Genomic DNA, 17,895 nt, shown 5'->3' with positions numbered 1-17,895 from the left:
GAGGATCACCATCATCAAAAGTGACTAGCTCTAGGACTTAAGATCCAATAATGGTACTTTGAAAATAATTGACCAATGCTAACACACAGGGCATTAGCCATTGGCCAATGTTGGGACTCATGTGACCCCTGAGTGTCAGAAAAGCACGAGACAAGTGTCCCCTGGATATCCAACACTTAGGTCCCAAGAGTATGGGTGTCAGCCACAGAGATACAGAACACGTAGCCAAAAAGGAGTGTCCTGTTTCAGAGTTCATGGTTAACTGATTTCCATGGAAGATGAAACACTGCAGCATTTTCACATTTACCATTGATAAGGTATTGAGTCATAAAAAATTAGCATGACTTTGCTAATCTGATTAAGAAGAAAAAGCCATTCTTATGCTGGAGCATACCACCATCTAAATTAAGAGAATAGTAACCTCCGACTCAAAATCAATACATGACAAGTTAATGTGGGAAAAAGAAAACTATCCATACAAAATAAAAGATAGATTTTAGAACATATGGTATCACATGGTGTTCAATACAAACATGACTTGTAGTCTATGTCCATTCATGAAAGCTTATAGAGTCATACAAATTATGAGAGCACACACCTGATTAAGCAATGAACATCTTTCAGAAAACAGCATTGCAAGCAAAGGTATACTTTCCCCAGGTGCAGCACGTGCAATCAGAGCAAATGAACTTAATCGCTCATCTCTTGCTGGATGGAAAGCACAATATAAGGTTGAAATATGAAAGAAAAATGAGGATATCACAAACAAGAAAATGGATAGTAAAATTTTCCAGAGAGAAACAACGGACATCTCAAATTTGTAGAGAAACATATAGCTTGAAATGCACCATCATCTATCAAGGTAAAGTGGCATAGGATATACAATAATCAATGTATATAAAATGCAATCGAATGCATTGATTATTTAAGCACAACTTTAGGCCTAATACATGTACCTGCAATAGCAGCCTGAAACTGTTCATTAGAATCTCCTCCATCATAAGCAGATGTTGCAGCGGCTGCATAAATAGAAAAAGCAACAGCCAAGACATCAAACTATATTCGTGATAAATCAGCGATTAGAAAAGAAAAATCTAATGCAATTAAAAAAGATTATTATAGTTGATTAATGTCATTGATGTAGTGCATGTTACCTCTTAGCTCAGTCTCTACTATTGTTTTGAATACTAAAGCTGCTGCACTCGCTCCTAGAGCTGAAGGTGGCGGTTTCTTACTAAGTTCTGCTGGCTGTAGATAAATAACATGATTCCTATGAGATTAAAATTTATATTTCAAATTAAAAGAAAAAAGGTGAAAGCTCACACAAATAGCCACCAGCATACACAATATACTTCTGTAAATTATGAATAAAAACTCACAGTTATATTATATTATATAAATAATAGACTATTACAAATGAAACTTAATACAGAGGGTACATGCTTACTTGCAGAAAAACACTCCATGTGTCTAATAAAATGTCCAGAGCTTCTTGACTCCATGTCTCCTCCTCCTCATGATCCCCAGCATTAGCTTTTATAACTTCACAAGTCAAGGAGGATAATAAACCGAGTGTACTCAATTGCCTGTGGAAAAAACCAAAGACTAATCAGAATATAAGCTTAAAGGAAATAACAACAATAAAATTATTAATATCAATACCTATAAAAACTACAAAAATCCATTTAATTTGAAAAGCACAGAAAAATATTAATGTAGAACAATGGCCAAGTATAAGCCTCAAGATCAAAAGAATGGAGTCGATATACAGTGTACACACCTTGAGTAACCTTTGAGCAGCTGATCAAATACAGTGGGAGCAGTCAAACTTGCTACCGAAAACAATGCACGGCAGCCATCAATCAACTCACTGCATGATGGATGGCATAACAGTGGGTTAAAAAACACAATAAAGAAAATATCAGAAAAAAGCATACCCACAGGCACGCAGACATTGTCCATTCATCACCTCTCACTTTTCCCAGACTTAATAGTTGATATCACGGCATCCGCAGGATCAATCCATGCTATGATTCCAGAAAGCATTCGCTGAAAGTGTTGCTCTTGTGCTTGGCCACTGCCTGGTTTCCAACAACTAATATTATTAACTTAGCTGTGATGAAAATATACTTTGGAATACCAAAAGAAAAGTATGATTCTGAAAAGTATGGAATCAACAATGATGTTATTGACCATCCCTCTGCATAAGCCCCTAAGCAATGCCCTGTTTCTAAAAGCTACAGGGATAATTTACGCACCATCTAGGCAGACTGTGAAGTAAGTGAACAGTGACGTTTCTGAACATTTTTTTCTTTTAAATAACCCAAAAGCTGTTGCATATGTATCAGGCTGTTCACTAAAAATCTAATCTGAATCTAGAACTTTCACTTCTTCATGTTGCTCAAAGTTTCACTTGCTACAGTTGCTCTTGGAGATAGTCACAGGGATGAAATAATTATTTTAGAGGCAGAACAAGCACTTCAAGCCTCAAGGTTATCAGATAAACAATCACATTTTATATCACTGTACCATAAGTTGCAACTCCGTCAGAGACAGGGCATTATGTTTTAGAGAGGTTTCCCATTTTCCGGAGAAGGAAAGGAGGCCGAGTTAATTCCAGCAAATGAAGCCGAGGGAGGTAGTGTGAATTGGTCAGTTGCAGAGAGGGAGGCACAGCTCTAGCAAGAAACACTCAGCCAGTCCATGTTGCAGACGCTACAGATTATGCACCAATGCCGAGAGGCGACCCGGAGGGAGGCAATTAGCATCAGTGAGGAGAAAGAGGCAAAGTTACTACTGAAAAGGGTTTCCGGAGACAAGATTGATTTTCCAGCAGCAGAACTACCCAGTCCAGCTGAGGGAGGTAGTGTGAATTGGTCAGTTGCAGAGAGGGAAGCACAGCTATAGCAAGAAACAGTCAGCCAGTCCGTGTTGCAGACGCTACAGATTGTGCCCCAAAGCTGAGAGGTGACCCAGAGGAAGGCAAGTAGCATTAGTGAGGAGAAAGAGGCAAAGTTACTACTGAAAAGGGTTTCCAGAGACAAGATTGATTTTCCAACAGCAGAACTACGCAGTCCAATTCAACATGCAGACAGGAGTGTAAGTTGAAGAATAGAGGCTTTGTTAGAAGGAAACGAGATTTCCCAGTTCCAGAGGGAGATCTTTGCTGGAAGGAAACGAGATTTCCCAATTTCAGAGAGAGATCCGTGAAAGATTAGTTCTCAGGTGCACTAGTTACAGTAGTTGCAGCAGCAGCAGCGTGAGATCAATTGCAGCACAAAGGAGAGTTGACAGTAGTGCAGGAGGCACAGTGTATGTCACAAGCAGAGCAAATGTGGGATGGTTCAGCTAGGGATTGGTAGATCAATCAGAGTATGCACAGTTTCTTGGTGGGCAATCACAAGTTGTCACAGTTGTCAGAGATCAGCAACGTGAGGGAAGATGTTATGGGAGAGAACAGCTTCCTCGCTAAGAGGGAGTGTTAGTTTTTTGTAGCATCGGACAAGTGTTCTAGTCTCGACTTTGCCCAAAAAGGCTAAAAAACACAAGATCTCCAAAACCTAGAAAAGGTTTCGGGAGAAAACACCCAGAGCTAGCTTATTTAAATTAATTGATCGATAATTAAAAATGTTTAAGTCTAACTTAGGGAAATTGATTAATTAAAGGGAATTACTTGAGAAAAGTGAGAATGTTCTAGAAACTCACATAGATTGAGTTTGAGATGATCTTCGCCATTGTTGGAGATCTAATCATTGTAATGACCCATCATTAATATAGAGAGCACGAGAATATTAGCATGCATACGATGCATGCATATGATAGCTACATATGCATGTATCGCATGCACTGCACTAGTAGCTATATTCTAAGTTACCTAAAATATTAAATATCCTGACACCCCTTCATATAGAAAAGTCGCATTCAACCATCAGCACATATTACTTAATGCCTCATGATTAATGAGCGATTACCAATGGTATTAAGTTTAAAAGTATAAAGAAAAAAAAAGGGTTATAAAGAAAATAAATGTAAAGAATTATGTAAAGTCTTAAAAATCAGGTTATATGATTATCTATTTAAGAAATTTTAAATAAAGTATATGAATGAATTATTAAAGGGATAATCTAAATCAAAATAAAGCATAGGACAAATAATTAAGCATAGGACTTAAGACTTTTTAATTAAACATATAAAAAATTTTAATCAAAGTGAAATGGCACATGTTAAAATATCCTGAAGATAAGGTACGACTCTGCATGTTGAGAGGTGTCATTGAGATGGGAAGCGGTGGGCTCATAGGTGGAGGGAGCAACCACCGTTAAAAAAAAGGGTACATAAGGAGAGGCCGAGGGCAGGGAAGGGGGTCGGTGTTCTTTGCCTTGAGAGGGTATTTGTTGTGAGTATATTTGCTGTGAGAGTAGTTGCTATGAGGAGGAAAGAAATTGATTCGGGTGCTGTGCTGTTGGAGGAGGGTGCTGTGCTGTTGGAGGAGGAAGGAGAGGAAATTTTCACATACTGGTTTTGTGAGCCTTGCTTGTTTTGAAGTTTCTGGGCACGGGGGAACGGTATGCATCGGTTGAGAAGCATACTGGATCGAGTATCTAGGTATACTCGATTTGGCTGGGTGGTTTTGGTCATTCGGTAACGGGAGAAGTTCTGCAACATCCTCACCGCAACGGCAGTAGCAGGCCAGGTAAGTACTTCATCAAATCGATAATACCATTTCAAACAGTTTAGTAATCTTTGCAGTTTCACAGTTCAGTAATGGCTCTTATTTAGTAAGGCCACTACATATGGTATCAGAGCCTTCGTTCAAACCCTGCGACCTCAGAGGCCCTACGCAATTTTGTGGTTGCTCTCTTCTTTTTTTTCAAACCACATCTTGCCTCGGTGCGAAAAACTAGATAAATTTCCGTACCCAGTGCTGCAAATTATGGCTCATATATTTTATGCTCTGAATCGGTTTTGTTTGATTCTTTAACCTCTGGATCCGAATCGCCTGCAACTGGTTGGAAAAGATCTCAATTGAGTTCGTAGAAGATGATGGTTGCACCCAGCAAATTCCGTGTTTCTGTGGCTCTGCAACAGCGTTGTGTTCTCGAAATTACTTTCTGTTTGCCTTACAAGTGAAATTTCACCATTGCGGTGTTAAGTTTTGTGAAATCGGCTTCTGGCAATATATTCAATGTAACAGTTTAATGACTGGAGCTTTTAGGTTTTTAAGTGAAAAAAAAAAATTCGACAAACACGGAAATTGAGGTTACGCAGCGATTTTGTGGAGAAAAATTGACGGGGATTCCGGGCCACCAACTATTTCGCAGTACTTTGATCGATGTAATCGATGTTCGTGTCAATGTTTGAATGGCGCCTGTAAGGGTTTAACTTTACACTTTACAGATGCGGTTGCGGTGATTTTCTGCAAATGCAGAGATTAGCAAACGGCAAATAGTCCTCGACGCCTATTCCGTCTGTGCAATCGGTACGAGTCAGTGGATTTTACATGTTGGAATTTTCAGCTCCTGATTTTTTTATCGAATGGCGAAGCTTTCGGCCGACATTGTTGGCGAATTTCTTTTATTGATAGTAGAAGAAAGGTTTTAGGTCCGATTGCAGGCTTTAAAGATCTTGCAGGAAAATGCCAGTGGTGGATAGCCGTTCAACAGGGCAAAGCCCCTCTGCGACAAGTAGTTCGTCATCCAAGAAGGAGAAGAAGAAGCAGGCTAGAAAGGCCACTACCACCTCATATTTGTTCCACCAGAAATGCTAAGATATGGCAGGTCTTTAAGCGACAGCAAAGCTGTTTCAATTCTTCAGCAGCGGGTTTTCTTTACATAAACGACACCTGTGGGGCACAAGAATAAAACGAGCCATTCTAAGTTTAATCTTGGCATAAAAGCTCGTTCTTGGTTTTTACGGATATTGCCATGGCAATGGCGGAACTAGCTTGATATCGAGAGGCTGCGAGGAAATTTCAAATATAATCTACAATCTCTGTATTATAGTTCAAAAATCGTCATCCAACCCTATCATGGCGAGGGGTCAAATGACGGTTCTTAGAGCTTTAGTTCGGCGAAGCATATTATCGAGGCATTTGTTTTCTGTGAAGCCCATATGTGTTGAAAATTCATATTTTCGGGGGCGGGTTTTTTTTCAGAACCAGATTGCCTCGACTTATCTATGGGGGAAATTCAACGGCGAGCAAATTTCAGACAGTACCGAGAAAACAGGAGCTGCAACGAGGACTGAAAGTGCGACAGAGATGTCGGAAGATGCAAACAGTTCAGAAATTTCTGAAGACGCCGAAGCTTCGAAGGAAGGAGAAGTCAATAGTAGAAGTACTGGAGATATTCGGTTTAGTGATCCTGCGGCTTTGTTTCAAGAGATGAGCCAATTCACCCAAGTTTCGAAACTAGCCAAGTCCGAGATTGAGCAGTTGATGAGATATTACGGTGGTTTGTGAAGACGGGCTGGGCGCGTGATCAGGCTTTGGCTTTAGTTTCCGGACGAGATAAAGCGGTTTCGGACTATGGTTCAGTCTGCCGATCTTACGAAGCCGCATAGATGGTTTCCGTTTGCACGAGCGATGAAAAGGAAGATTATTTACCACTGTGGGCCAACAAATAGCGGCAAAACATATAATGCTCTGCAACGTCTTCATACTGGACAAGAGAAGAAGCGCGTTCCATTTGCAAACCATGTTGCTTGTACTATAGAAATGGCGTCTACTGATGAATGCTATGAAGTTGCTGTCATCGATGAGATTCAGATGATTGGTGATGAATTTAGAGGTTTTGCATGGAGTAGAGCATTGCTTGGACTGAAGGCCGATGAGATCCATGTATGCGGGGATCCTAGTTGTTTGTCACTTGTAAGGAATATTTGTGCTGATACTGGGGATGAGCTAATTGAGCACCATTACGGGAGATCTTCGAGATAAAGTTAGCAGTTGAAAGATTTACTAAGCATCGATGCTGTGTTATATATGGTGCTCTTCCACCTGAGACAAGGAAACAACAGGCAAACCTTTTTAACAGTCAGGATAATGAATATGATGTTCTTATGGCAAGTGATGCTGTTGGCATGGGTCTTAATTTGAATATCAGAAGAGTTGTATTCTATAGTCTTATAAAACACAATGGTGATAAGAAGATACCTGTTCCAGCTTCTCAGGTGAAGCAGATTGCTGGAAGAGCAGGTAGAAGGGGAAGTGTTTATCCAGAGGGTCTCTTCGTATAGTTTGGTTTGATCAAGTTTCTGCCATGCCTGTAGTTACATTCAAGTCTTGTGCCCACAGCGAGATAATTTGCAGGAGGCTCTAAGACTACACAATAAGATGGTGGATAAAGGTATTCTACCAGACGTATGTACTCACAGTGCATTGGTTAAGGGACTTTGTAAAGATGGCAAGTTTCAGGCTATTAGTAACTTCCCTAACGAAATTCTGGAAAGGGATTCTGTCACTGAGGATGGCTTGAAGGATGAAACAATAGAGAGATTTAGCAGGGTAAATGGCATCGAGGTTGTTTTCTGAGACTTGGCATCCATAGCGTGACCTGAATTGCAGTGTCTGGTTAAAGTGAATTATCCAGAATGCATTGCTAAGGTGATTCTGATACAACCATATCTTCGTTGGCAACCTGATCTCTCTTTTCTTCACGAGCAGTTGAAGATCCTCTGTTTGCTCCTGGGTTCATTTTATCAACTAAAGTTTGGCAAAGGTTAGTACAGTATTCAAACTTGTGTTTTTTTCTTCTGATCAGAAAATTTCTTTCCTTCCGAGCATTTTGATAAATTAAATGGAGTTAGTGATTTAGTTTGTGCAGCATGTTAATGTACATGATAGAGCTAGAAAGAATTGCACATTGTTCTCTTTTCGTTATTTGGGTTGCATTTCACACAGAAGAGACAATATCTATTTCCTTGTTTAACATGAACTTGTAGAACAATCTCTGTATTTCTCAATTGTTATGGTTTACTTTTGGTGGTTTATTGAGAGATGTTTTGTTGGTCTTTGGACCTTAATTTAACAAACTTGTTTTCTTCATCATCATTAAGAATAGAATGCCAGTCATTGTCATAGTTGCACTTTTAACTTTAAATTTTTCAAATTTGTAAATGAGTGAATTTGCTTTAGATTTGCGGAGAGGCACTTTTTTTAAAAGTTTCCATTTGCTTGTCACAGTGTTCTAGTGGAGTCTCACTTCAAACAGATATTGAAAAGTTTGTTTTAGCTTTTGAGGATTGATAAATTTCTTGATATTTGAAGTTGTATTTATCCTGGCATATGGCTTGAAACACTAAATTTACAAAATCATTAACAAAGTTTTCCATCGTCAAAGATTATTATTCTGTATTGCATAATGAATAGTTACAGTTGTATAAAGATAATTTCTGCTATTAAAGATCTTTTCTACCGTTCGGAGATTTAATGTGCTTACTCGTAGTTGTGTGTGAAAAGATAATGTCCTCTTCCTATAAATTCTAGACTTGCTTCACATCAGTTTGAAAGTGTCATCGGTATATTTAAGGCAGCAAATATTCTGACTATTTGACTTCCATGAAACATTGAGGAATAGAGATATTTTATACACTGGATTTCAAACACTGAAAGATAATTTTGTTATCAATATGATTATATTTGTAAGTGTCATCTCTAAGCCAGACGAATCTGAAAAGCAGTCTAACATATCATGTTGGAGGGTAGAAGAATGATGTTCTCAGGAAATACAATTTTCCCAAGACTACTAGATACTCTTCACTGCTGCCTCCAATCCATTGAATTCAATGCAGTGCTATATTAGAGAACTGTAGAATTTCATTTTTTCTACCATAACATCTTGTATGTTTTCTTTAGTCTGTTTGTGCATGCTGAAAGTTTGATCAAGAATAATCGGCAAATAATAGTTTTAAACAAGCTAATTGATCTTCATGGAGTTCAAGGGTGTATTCTCAAAGCCCAAGTATGACATGGTATAATGGTGCAGACATGGTATAATGGTGCACCATGCATGCAACATTAGGCTCCAGATTCTCAGAAATAGTTTCCTTTTCTTATGGTGTTGTGAAGTTCCTCTCTTACTGCTACTACTGTACATTTTTGTGACTTTTGCTGTTTTTGATGCTTACTGATGGATTATACTTCCTCAAGAGCCTGTAAACATGATGTTGTAGTTTACATTTTTTTTAAAGTATAACCATAATTTATTAATATGTCTTTCTGCACACATTGTGTAATTTGGTCAAGATTATCTATGCAGAATGTCAAAAGTCTCATCTCCACTGATTTAAGGAACCATTTTTCTATTCAAAATGCTCAACGTTTTGAGACCAATGAAAAGTCTTTTGAGGACTGAAAACCAAGAGAAATTTGAATCAGGCTTCTGTTATTTTGTTATTATTGACATGCAGCTGTTGGTGTGTTTAAAATAGAACATTTCCTCTCTAAAAATAAATTTCGAAAACATCTATTAAATCACCAGGCATGTTTTATATAATAGAATACACAACAGAATATAGCAATCTTATCCCCTAAATGGTTTAGACTTTAGAGTACCATAGCAAGCTCTTTTATTTTATTGTCAAAAAGCAAATTCCTCTGAAAGCATTTTAGTTTGAAGCTTACAGACATCTTTATATAAATTATATAAGATCTGGATTGCATTGGGTAACTATTTAAGTGAGATGGTATGCTCCTCATGGTTTTGAACCATTATCTGTTGTTGTTTATAGTCTAATCTAGCCTTTCTCTGGTCTTCTAACCTTAATGTTTGGGTCTATCAGCTACTTTAGTGTGTATCTCTAAATTGATAAGGTGACTATTACTCTGTCCCTTCCGGTTCCTTGGGATAATTGTAGTTTTGATTTCTACCAGAATTCTGCAGTTACCTCTGTGAATTGCTTATACCTGGAACCCTTTTTCTTTTAAATATATGGTTATGCCACTTAGCTTTTATCTAAAAATCTGTTGAAAATTAGATTCATCTTCTATCAAGCGGAAATGTCCTTGAAAATTAGACATGTTCTTTACCTATTTTATTTTGGATCATGTTGAAAACATTTAAGGTGAATGTAACTTCATTATTTTTAGCCTTAAAAAAAGGGGGGGAATATTATAATTTGATTTGAGTTTGTCAACATTTTCATTTCCCTGATATTTTTACGAGTTTCCTAAGTCCTTACAGTCCCTGGGTGATGTAAGCACCTACATGATAATTGCAACATTGTATGATATACTTAAAATTATTCAAAAGACATAGATTTAAAGCAGATGCTACTTGAAGCTGTGAATTCCTTGATGATATGATATGGACTCCTTGATGCTGTGAATTCCTTGAGGATATGGACTTCCTGATGATGATAATATGGACGAGATTAACTCCTTGAAGAGTTGAACAAAAGGAGTTGACATATTCTCTAGAGATAAGTACTTTCTTGAATATTTTGATGTTATTCTCTTGTATTTGTATACTTTGCTTGGATGGATTCGTTTTTATTATTATTTATGCTCCTATAACAAACAATGGGTAATGATGTTTATATTCTTACAATCTTCTAGATATTCATTTTAATGTTTAGTCATCCTCCTTTATAATTACTAGGGGACTCACTCCTCTGTACCTGTCAACAGCGTAGATATTTCTCTTTGACTTCTCGACATAGGAGATATATTTGAGTTTGTATAAATTATTCTATGAGACCTTTCTTCAAGTTGTATGAAAACTTCTGTAGGTGTTTTCTTAATAGTTTGTACTTCAGAAAATATATACTGTGGACAAATAACATTCAAATGAGACCTCTAAAGAGTCACATATAATATCTTCCTTACTCAAAATTACCCCAAGTGACTGTGTACCTGTTAATTGGTTTCTGAACTAATCAAATTCTTTTTGCATTTTAGCCCTTATTTCTTGCTCCTTATTGATGATCGCATTTTTATCTACTAATTCATCCTTGAAATCCCTTATCTCATTATCCGTTATAGAAAGCATCTTTTTGAGATTTTCAATTTCTTGATATTAAATGCTTAGACGTGACAAAGTCTCTGCTAACTTCTCTGATGGATCCCCCTCTGTAGTCGTTGCTTCAGTAGTGATTGCTGCACATATATGCTCACTCTTCTCTTTTACTTAACTTTGGATCCTGTTTTCATATCTGTTTATTTTGGTCGATAATCAGGGATAGCAATTGTTGTTTCTCTTTCTGTACTGTCTCTGGTGTTTGAACATGTTCTAGAGCTGATATTTTGAGTTTTCTCCTGAGCACTTGAATATCTGTAACTCTTGATCTAATCAAGGCTTGTATTGAAGAGGAATCATTTGGATTTGCACCCAATTTGACTACAATCTGCTCCAAATTATCTATTCTCATCTGTTTTGTTTTTCGTGGAAATTTTCTTCTTGTTTCAGCTAGTTGGTCCTTTGGTTAACATATTTTCTAATTTTAAAGCATTAGTAGCTGTATTAGCTAAGCTTTTGCGTAACATTCAGACCTAATTTAGCAAATAGATAAGTGATGAATACAACCTGAGCAAAGGTTCCATGAGCATAAATTCAACCCATAGGGCCAAGGTATTGAAAGAGTACTACTATTTAAACATAGAGCAATGTTCGGTGTATTATTGTTAAAGGAAATGTTCAGTTCAAAATATGTTCCCCAAACGTGTTGCATACCATACTTGAGCTAGGTATTTCAATCAATTTATATATAAAAGAACACAACAAGTAACAGTATTGTTAAAAAGAAGGAATTGAGATTTGTCTTCGCTAATGACTATCCATATGATGCATTTTGTTACCAAGTAAGACAATAACCCAGTTAGTTGTTACTGGAGCAAACACATTCAGATCAATGAAAGTTTGGAACATAACGATATGTGTTCGTAAGATCAAAAATCAAGTATCAATTAGCAATTTAAAGTCATGAGTTTTATGCACAAACAATACACGAAAGAATGATTATATTATGAATATGAAAGCTAATGACATGAATAGATTATGGCAAGGTATGTTATACTTTAGATAACATGTATGAAATATACATAAGCTATGTGTTTTTGAAAATATTAATGCACATGTTATAAATGCATGGATAAGTGTTTATGATTGCAGATCAAATCCGTTACCAAATGACCACGTGATGACAGAAACTTCAGAACAATTAAGGCTCAAAGAGATTCCATGATAGGGTATTAACCCTGATTCTACTGGGAGGGGTGGAGGTGTTGCCCACCGTTTATCCTCCGAACCCTGGAGTCATGGGAGGACTGTGCGAGTCACGCTCCCCTAGACGTGTGATGATGACTGCCAGATGCCTATTAGGGATCAGGTCGGTATAGCCAACGCTGTCACCCTTGGAGTTTATGAATGGTAAGGTCAGTATAACTGACACCATGGCATACTCCAGTAGAGGACGGATAGGATGGGCGCGGAAGAGATTAGGAAGGATAGGATGATGTAGTGATAGCCTGGGGGGGGGGGGGCCTGATGAAGCAAATCATGATCATTAAAGTTATAGACCTAAAAATATTCAAAACACCAATTTTATAACGGCCTCACATTAAGCAAGAGTTTAACCTCAATACACAATGCGATCAAGAATGTACTAATCACTGTTATAAGTATTGAACTCTAACTTCGGGACGAAATTTTCTGAAGGAGGGGTGTATGTAATGACCCATCATTAATATAGAGAGCACGAGAATATTAGCATGCATACGATGCATGCATATGATAGCTACATATGCATGTATCGCATGCACTGCACTAGTAACTATATTCTAAGTTACCTAAAATATTAAATATCCTGACACCCCTTCATATAGAAAAGTCGCATTCAACCATCAGCACATATTACTTAATGCCTCATGATTAATGAGCGATTACCAATGGTATTAAGTTTAAAAGTATAAAGAAAAAAAAAGGGTTATAAAGAAAATAAATGTAAAGAATTATGTAAAGTCTTAAAAATCAGGTTATATGATTATCTATTTAAGAAATTTTAAATAAAGTATATGAATGAATTATTAAAGGGATAATCTAAATCAAAATAAAGCATAGGACAAATAATTAAGCATAGGACTTAAGACTTTTTAATTAAACATATAAAAAATTTTAATCAAAGTAAAATGGCACATGTTAAAATATCCTGAAGATAAGGTACGACTCTGCATGTTGAGAGGTGTCATTGAGATGGGAAGCAGTGGGCTCATAGGTGGAGGGAGCAACCACCGTTAAAAAAAAGGGTACATAAGGAGAGGCCGAGGGCAGGGAAGGGGGTCGGTGTTCTTTGCCTTGAGAGGGTATTTGTTGTGAGTATATTTGCTGTGAGAGTAGTTGCTGTGAGGAGGAAAGAAACTGATTCGGGTGTTGTGCTGTTGGAGGAGGGTGTTGTGCTGTTGGAGGAGGAAGGAGAGGAAATTTTCACATACTGGTTTTGTGAGCCTTGCTTGTTTTGAAGTTTCTGGGCACGGGGGAACGGTATGCATCGGTTGAGAAGCATACTGGATCGAGTATCTAGGTATACTCGATTTGGCTGGGTGGTTTTGGTCATTCGGTAACGGGAGAAGTTCTGCAACATCCTCACCGCAACGGCAGTAGCAGGCCAGGTAAGTACTTCATCAAATCGATAATACCATTTCAAACAGTTTAGTAATCTTTGCAGTTTCACAGTTCAGTAATGGCTCTTATTTAGTAAGGCCACTACAATCATGGTCGTTGGTTCATCAATGAGATATTATAAGAGCAGGACGATGGGGATGGAGAAGACACATCTCTGTAATGTTCCAAATTGAAATTTACAGCTAATAACAGACACATGAACTAGGTTATAGCAAATAAAACCATAAACATGCATGCACCATCAAAACACCAAGAGGTTGGGCAAATAAGCTAAGCCATTTTACTAAATTATGAGCTGAAAGGAGTACATATAGCAAGGAACCAGTGCACCTGAGCTTGCATAAGCAAGTTGGAGCAAACCCAAGTGGAGGAAATGACCCCAAGAGCTAGGAAGCGTCTGCCCAATATCCTTTTGCGCAGACCCAGAAATTGGCAACTGCAGTGCTGCACTAGAAATGTTAAGAATGACCCGCTATGATGCCCAGAATTGCCTGAAAATGCAGTTGTATCTTCTCCCAAAAACACTCATCCAAACCTAGAAAGGAATCTCAAACCAACAACTTGGAAAACCCACAAAATGGTGCAATTACCCACTGAATAATAAAACATACCATCGGACAAAAAGGGGATTTTTGGCCTAAATATTGCATGGAAAATTCTACAAATTTAACCCCAAACTCCTCTCAACAAACCCATTAAAATCCAAAAGGGGTTTTGGCTAATTCTGAGCTTCCAAAATTGCCCTATTTTGGCACTACACCCTCCTGAACAAAGACTGCGTCCCCGAACGATAAAATTTGTTTAAATCCTCCTTATTTCTCCTCAATCTGCAATAGGAATGATAAAGGAAGTTTTCCCAAACAGGGGGGAAGTCTTACATCAAATCCCGGCACAAGATAGTTGAAACCAGCTCCACAGAAACATTGTCCTGTGACCCCTTGCATAGGCCCTAGGAAGATAAATTTGTTCCCCTCAATAGTAGCCACCTCTAGCTTCAAAAATTTCCACAAAGACTGAGCTCCTACTCAAGCAACTCCCCTAATTTTCTCCCAGCAAAATACCCTCGAAAGCTATCACGGAACAAAATGGTGCAATTTGGGAAATTCGCTGATTGATAGTGGTGCCTCAAGGCACTTCACCGAATACAAGGAAGCCCTCTCTAATCTGATAGAAAAGGAGACAAACTTGGAGATCATCCTTGGAGACGATGCCACCTATCCCGTGAAGGGAGTAGGGAATGTTTCCCTTCAATTGAATCAAAGTAACACTATTCATTTTCAAGAAGTATATTATGTACTTGATCTCAAGAAGAACCTAATGTCCATTTCAGCCATGGAGGACAAAGGATTCAAGGTGGCATTCATCAATGGAAAGGTACGTGTTTGGACAAGAAATTTTAAAGATGCTTTTACTGTTGGGTTCAGGGTTGACACTTTGTATCAAGTTGGAGGAAGTCCATTAGGAGCCATGTCTTGTGACACATCTCCACAATGTAAACTATGGCACCGGAGGTTTGCCCATCTTCATTATAAGGCCCTACCTAATGTGAGACAGATGGTGACAGGTATGCCCGAGTTCAAAGTAGAGCATGAAGGTGTATGTCCGAGCTGTGCCGAAGGAAAACTTACAAGGGGACCATTCCCCTCAAGTAATAGCAAGACCACAGATATATTGCAATTGATCCACTCCGACATATCTGATATGATGCCCGTAAACTCTTTGGGAGGATACTTATATCATCTCACCTTTACTAATGATTATTCTCACAAGACCTAGTTCTACTTCTTAAAGAAGCAGGATGAAGTGTTCACCTAGTTCCGACAATTCAAAGCCTTGAACGAAAACCAATCCGAGAAGAAAACCAAGATATTGAGGACTGATAATGGGACCGAGTATGAATCCAATGAATCCCAAGATTATTGCAAAGAAGTTGGCATTAAGAGGGAGACTACAACACCATACACTCCTAAGCAAAAAGGTGTGGTTGAAAGGAAGAATCGCTCTATTGTAGAGCCAATTTGTGCCATGCTTCATGATCAAGGCCTTCCAAAGTTCCTATGGGCTGAAGCTGCAAATACCGCCGTGTATGTTCAAAACTGATTCTCTCATCAAGCATTGGGAAGAAATGTTCACTGGAAAGAAACCCGATGTCTCTCATTTTAGAATTTTTGGAAGTCCTGTATATTTTCATGTGCCAAAAGAGAAAAGAAGCAAATTGGATCCATCTGGGAAGAAAGGAATCTTTGTGGGCTATAGTGAAAATTCTACGGGATATAGAATTTGTGGCTGGTCAAAAGGAAGTTAAGATAAGTCATGATGTCACCTTTGACGAAGATATGGCCCTCAAGAAGATCAACAACCTTCCTATCCTAAGGACAAAGAGGCTAACACTGGAAATCAGGTTGCAAAAGAATACGAAACAATGTCTGATGTTGATGAACCTATGGATCCTATTGATCCTCCTCCTCATGAGCCCTCCTCCTCCAAAAGGAGACCCTCATGGCTTAGGGAGACCCTTGAAGATGCCGAGAGACACATTGCACCAAGGGGGGTTTTCCGTGAAAGCAAGAAGTCGAACAGGTATCAAGGATATTTGACCACCATGAGCACTATCATTCAAAATGAGCTTCATCATTTGAAGAAGTCGTGAAGCATCAAGTATGGAAGGATGCTATGAATGAAGAATACAAGTCAATTATGAAGAATGATATCTAGGATGTGGTCCCTAGACCCTAGGACAAATCGGTTGTCACCCCTAAGTGGCTCTACAAAATCAAGCATGGAGCTGAGGGAAGTGCAAAAAAATTCAAGGCTCGCTTTGTTGCTCGAGGCTTCTCTCAAAAGGAAGGTGTAGATTACGATGAGATATTTGCACCTATTGCCCGATACACCACCATCCGCTTGATCAAAGCCCTTGTTGCCTCGCAAGGATGGAACCTACATCAGATGGATGTCAAGACCGCTTTCTTGCATGGTTCAATCAAAGAGGAAGTCTATGTGCAACAACCCGAGGGGTTTGAGGTTCATGATCGAGAATCTCATGTATGCAGGTTGAAGAAAGCACAGCAAGCACCTCGGACTTGATATGAGAGGATCGATAGCGCTATCTGATGAAGCTGGGATTCACTAGAAGTGAAGCCAATCCGAACCTTTACTTTAAGATTGAAAATGATAAACCTCTCATTCTAGTACTTTATGTGGACAACCTCTTTCTGACAGGTGCAAACCCTCTCATTCACAAATGTAACAGGGAGTTGGCTTCTGAATCTGAGATGAAGGACCTAGGACCAATGCACCATTTCCTAGGGTTGGAGATCTAGCAAAAGGCAGGGGATGTTTATTTGGGGTAGCATCGAATGTGCTCTAGCCACGAAAATTGGTGGAGAGGCTAAGTCACATGAGATCTCCAATACCCAAAAAGGGTTTGGGCAGATTCTAAACAGTTTGGGAGATATTAAAATAATTAATATTTGTAATGGAGTCCCTAAGTCTAAACTTAGGGAAAATAAAATAATGTGAATTAATATAAAATTGTGTTAAAATGGCCTAAAAGTCATGGACCAAACCCAATCTAATCTTAGCCATTAATTAGGGACTTAATCTTAGCCGTTGATTTGTCAACAAGAAAAGTATAAGAGGAGGCTTGAGAGTCACTTAGAGAACACACCGAGTTGATCAATATTTCAACTTTTTGGGGTAGGGTTTGCCGAGGAAGTCGAGAGAGTGATCAGAGTTACAACTGAGGGGCAGTGAAAACAAAAGCAGAGAGGTAGAGATAGTGCTGAGAGGATCATCACAACAGTCGGGAAAGCTGATGCAGAGGGCAGAAGCCGAAACTGACGGGAACAGCCGGGAAAACTGACGCAGAGGGCAGAAGCTGGAACTGTCGGGAACAGCAAGAACTACCGGGAACTGCCGAAACAGCGGGAAAGCTGACGCAGGGCAGAAGCCAGAACTATCGGGAACTACCGGAACAAGCTGGGAATGCTGACGCAAAGGGCAGACGCCAGAACTGCCAGGAACAGCCAAAACTGCCGGAACTGTCGAGAAAGCTGAAGCAGAGAGCAGAAGCCGACACTGTCGGGAAAGCTGAAGCAGAGGGCAAAAGAGGCTGCCGCAGTCCCTAGAGGCTGATGCTGGGGTTTTTCGTGGGGTAAATTGGAGCTGAGGAATTGTCAGAGTGTTTATCTGGAGTTTCAACCAGAGCATCTATCTCCAAAGGAGAGGTACTACTGTCGAGATTATTCAGGTGAGTCGGTTTTGGCACCCAAATTGTATT

The 17,895-nt window shown here is 38.9% G+C and overlaps 1 protein-coding gene across 4 annotated transcripts in view; it reads right to left on the bottom strand.

The window, feature by feature from the left end:
• The window catches only part of LOC149228449 (exportin-4 protein), a 408,868-nt gene that overhangs the window by 220,634 nt on the left and 170,339 nt on the right, over nt 1–17,895 (bottom strand). For all 4 annotated transcript variants that reach the window (XM_089378212.1, XM_089378213.1, XM_089378214.1 and 1 more), the window contains exons 11-16: nt 1,970–2,081; nt 1,781–1,870; nt 1,448–1,586; nt 1,155–1,248; nt 957–1,019; nt 599–708 (exon numbers count right to left, since the gene is read on the bottom strand). In XM_089378212.1, coding sequence (XP_089234338.1) covers nt 599–708; nt 957–1,019; nt 1,155–1,248; nt 1,448–1,586; nt 1,781–1,870; nt 1,970–2,081 — 608 coding nt within the window. The remainder of the gene's footprint in view (nt 1–598; nt 709–956; nt 1,020–1,154; nt 1,249–1,447; nt 1,587–1,780; nt 1,871–1,969; nt 2,082–17,895) is intronic.

This window comes from Pinus tabuliformis, chromosome J, assembly GCF_031772625.1.
Source record: "Pinus tabuliformis cultivar Carrire ecotype Pingquan chromosome J, CPIR1, whole genome shotgun sequence".
Classification (NCBI taxonomy): domain Eukaryota; kingdom Viridiplantae; phylum Streptophyta; class Pinopsida; order Pinales; family Pinaceae; genus Pinus; species Pinus tabuliformis.
The sequence above is the reverse complement of the archived record's forward strand: the minus strand, read 5'-3'. Positions and strand labels throughout refer to the sequence as shown.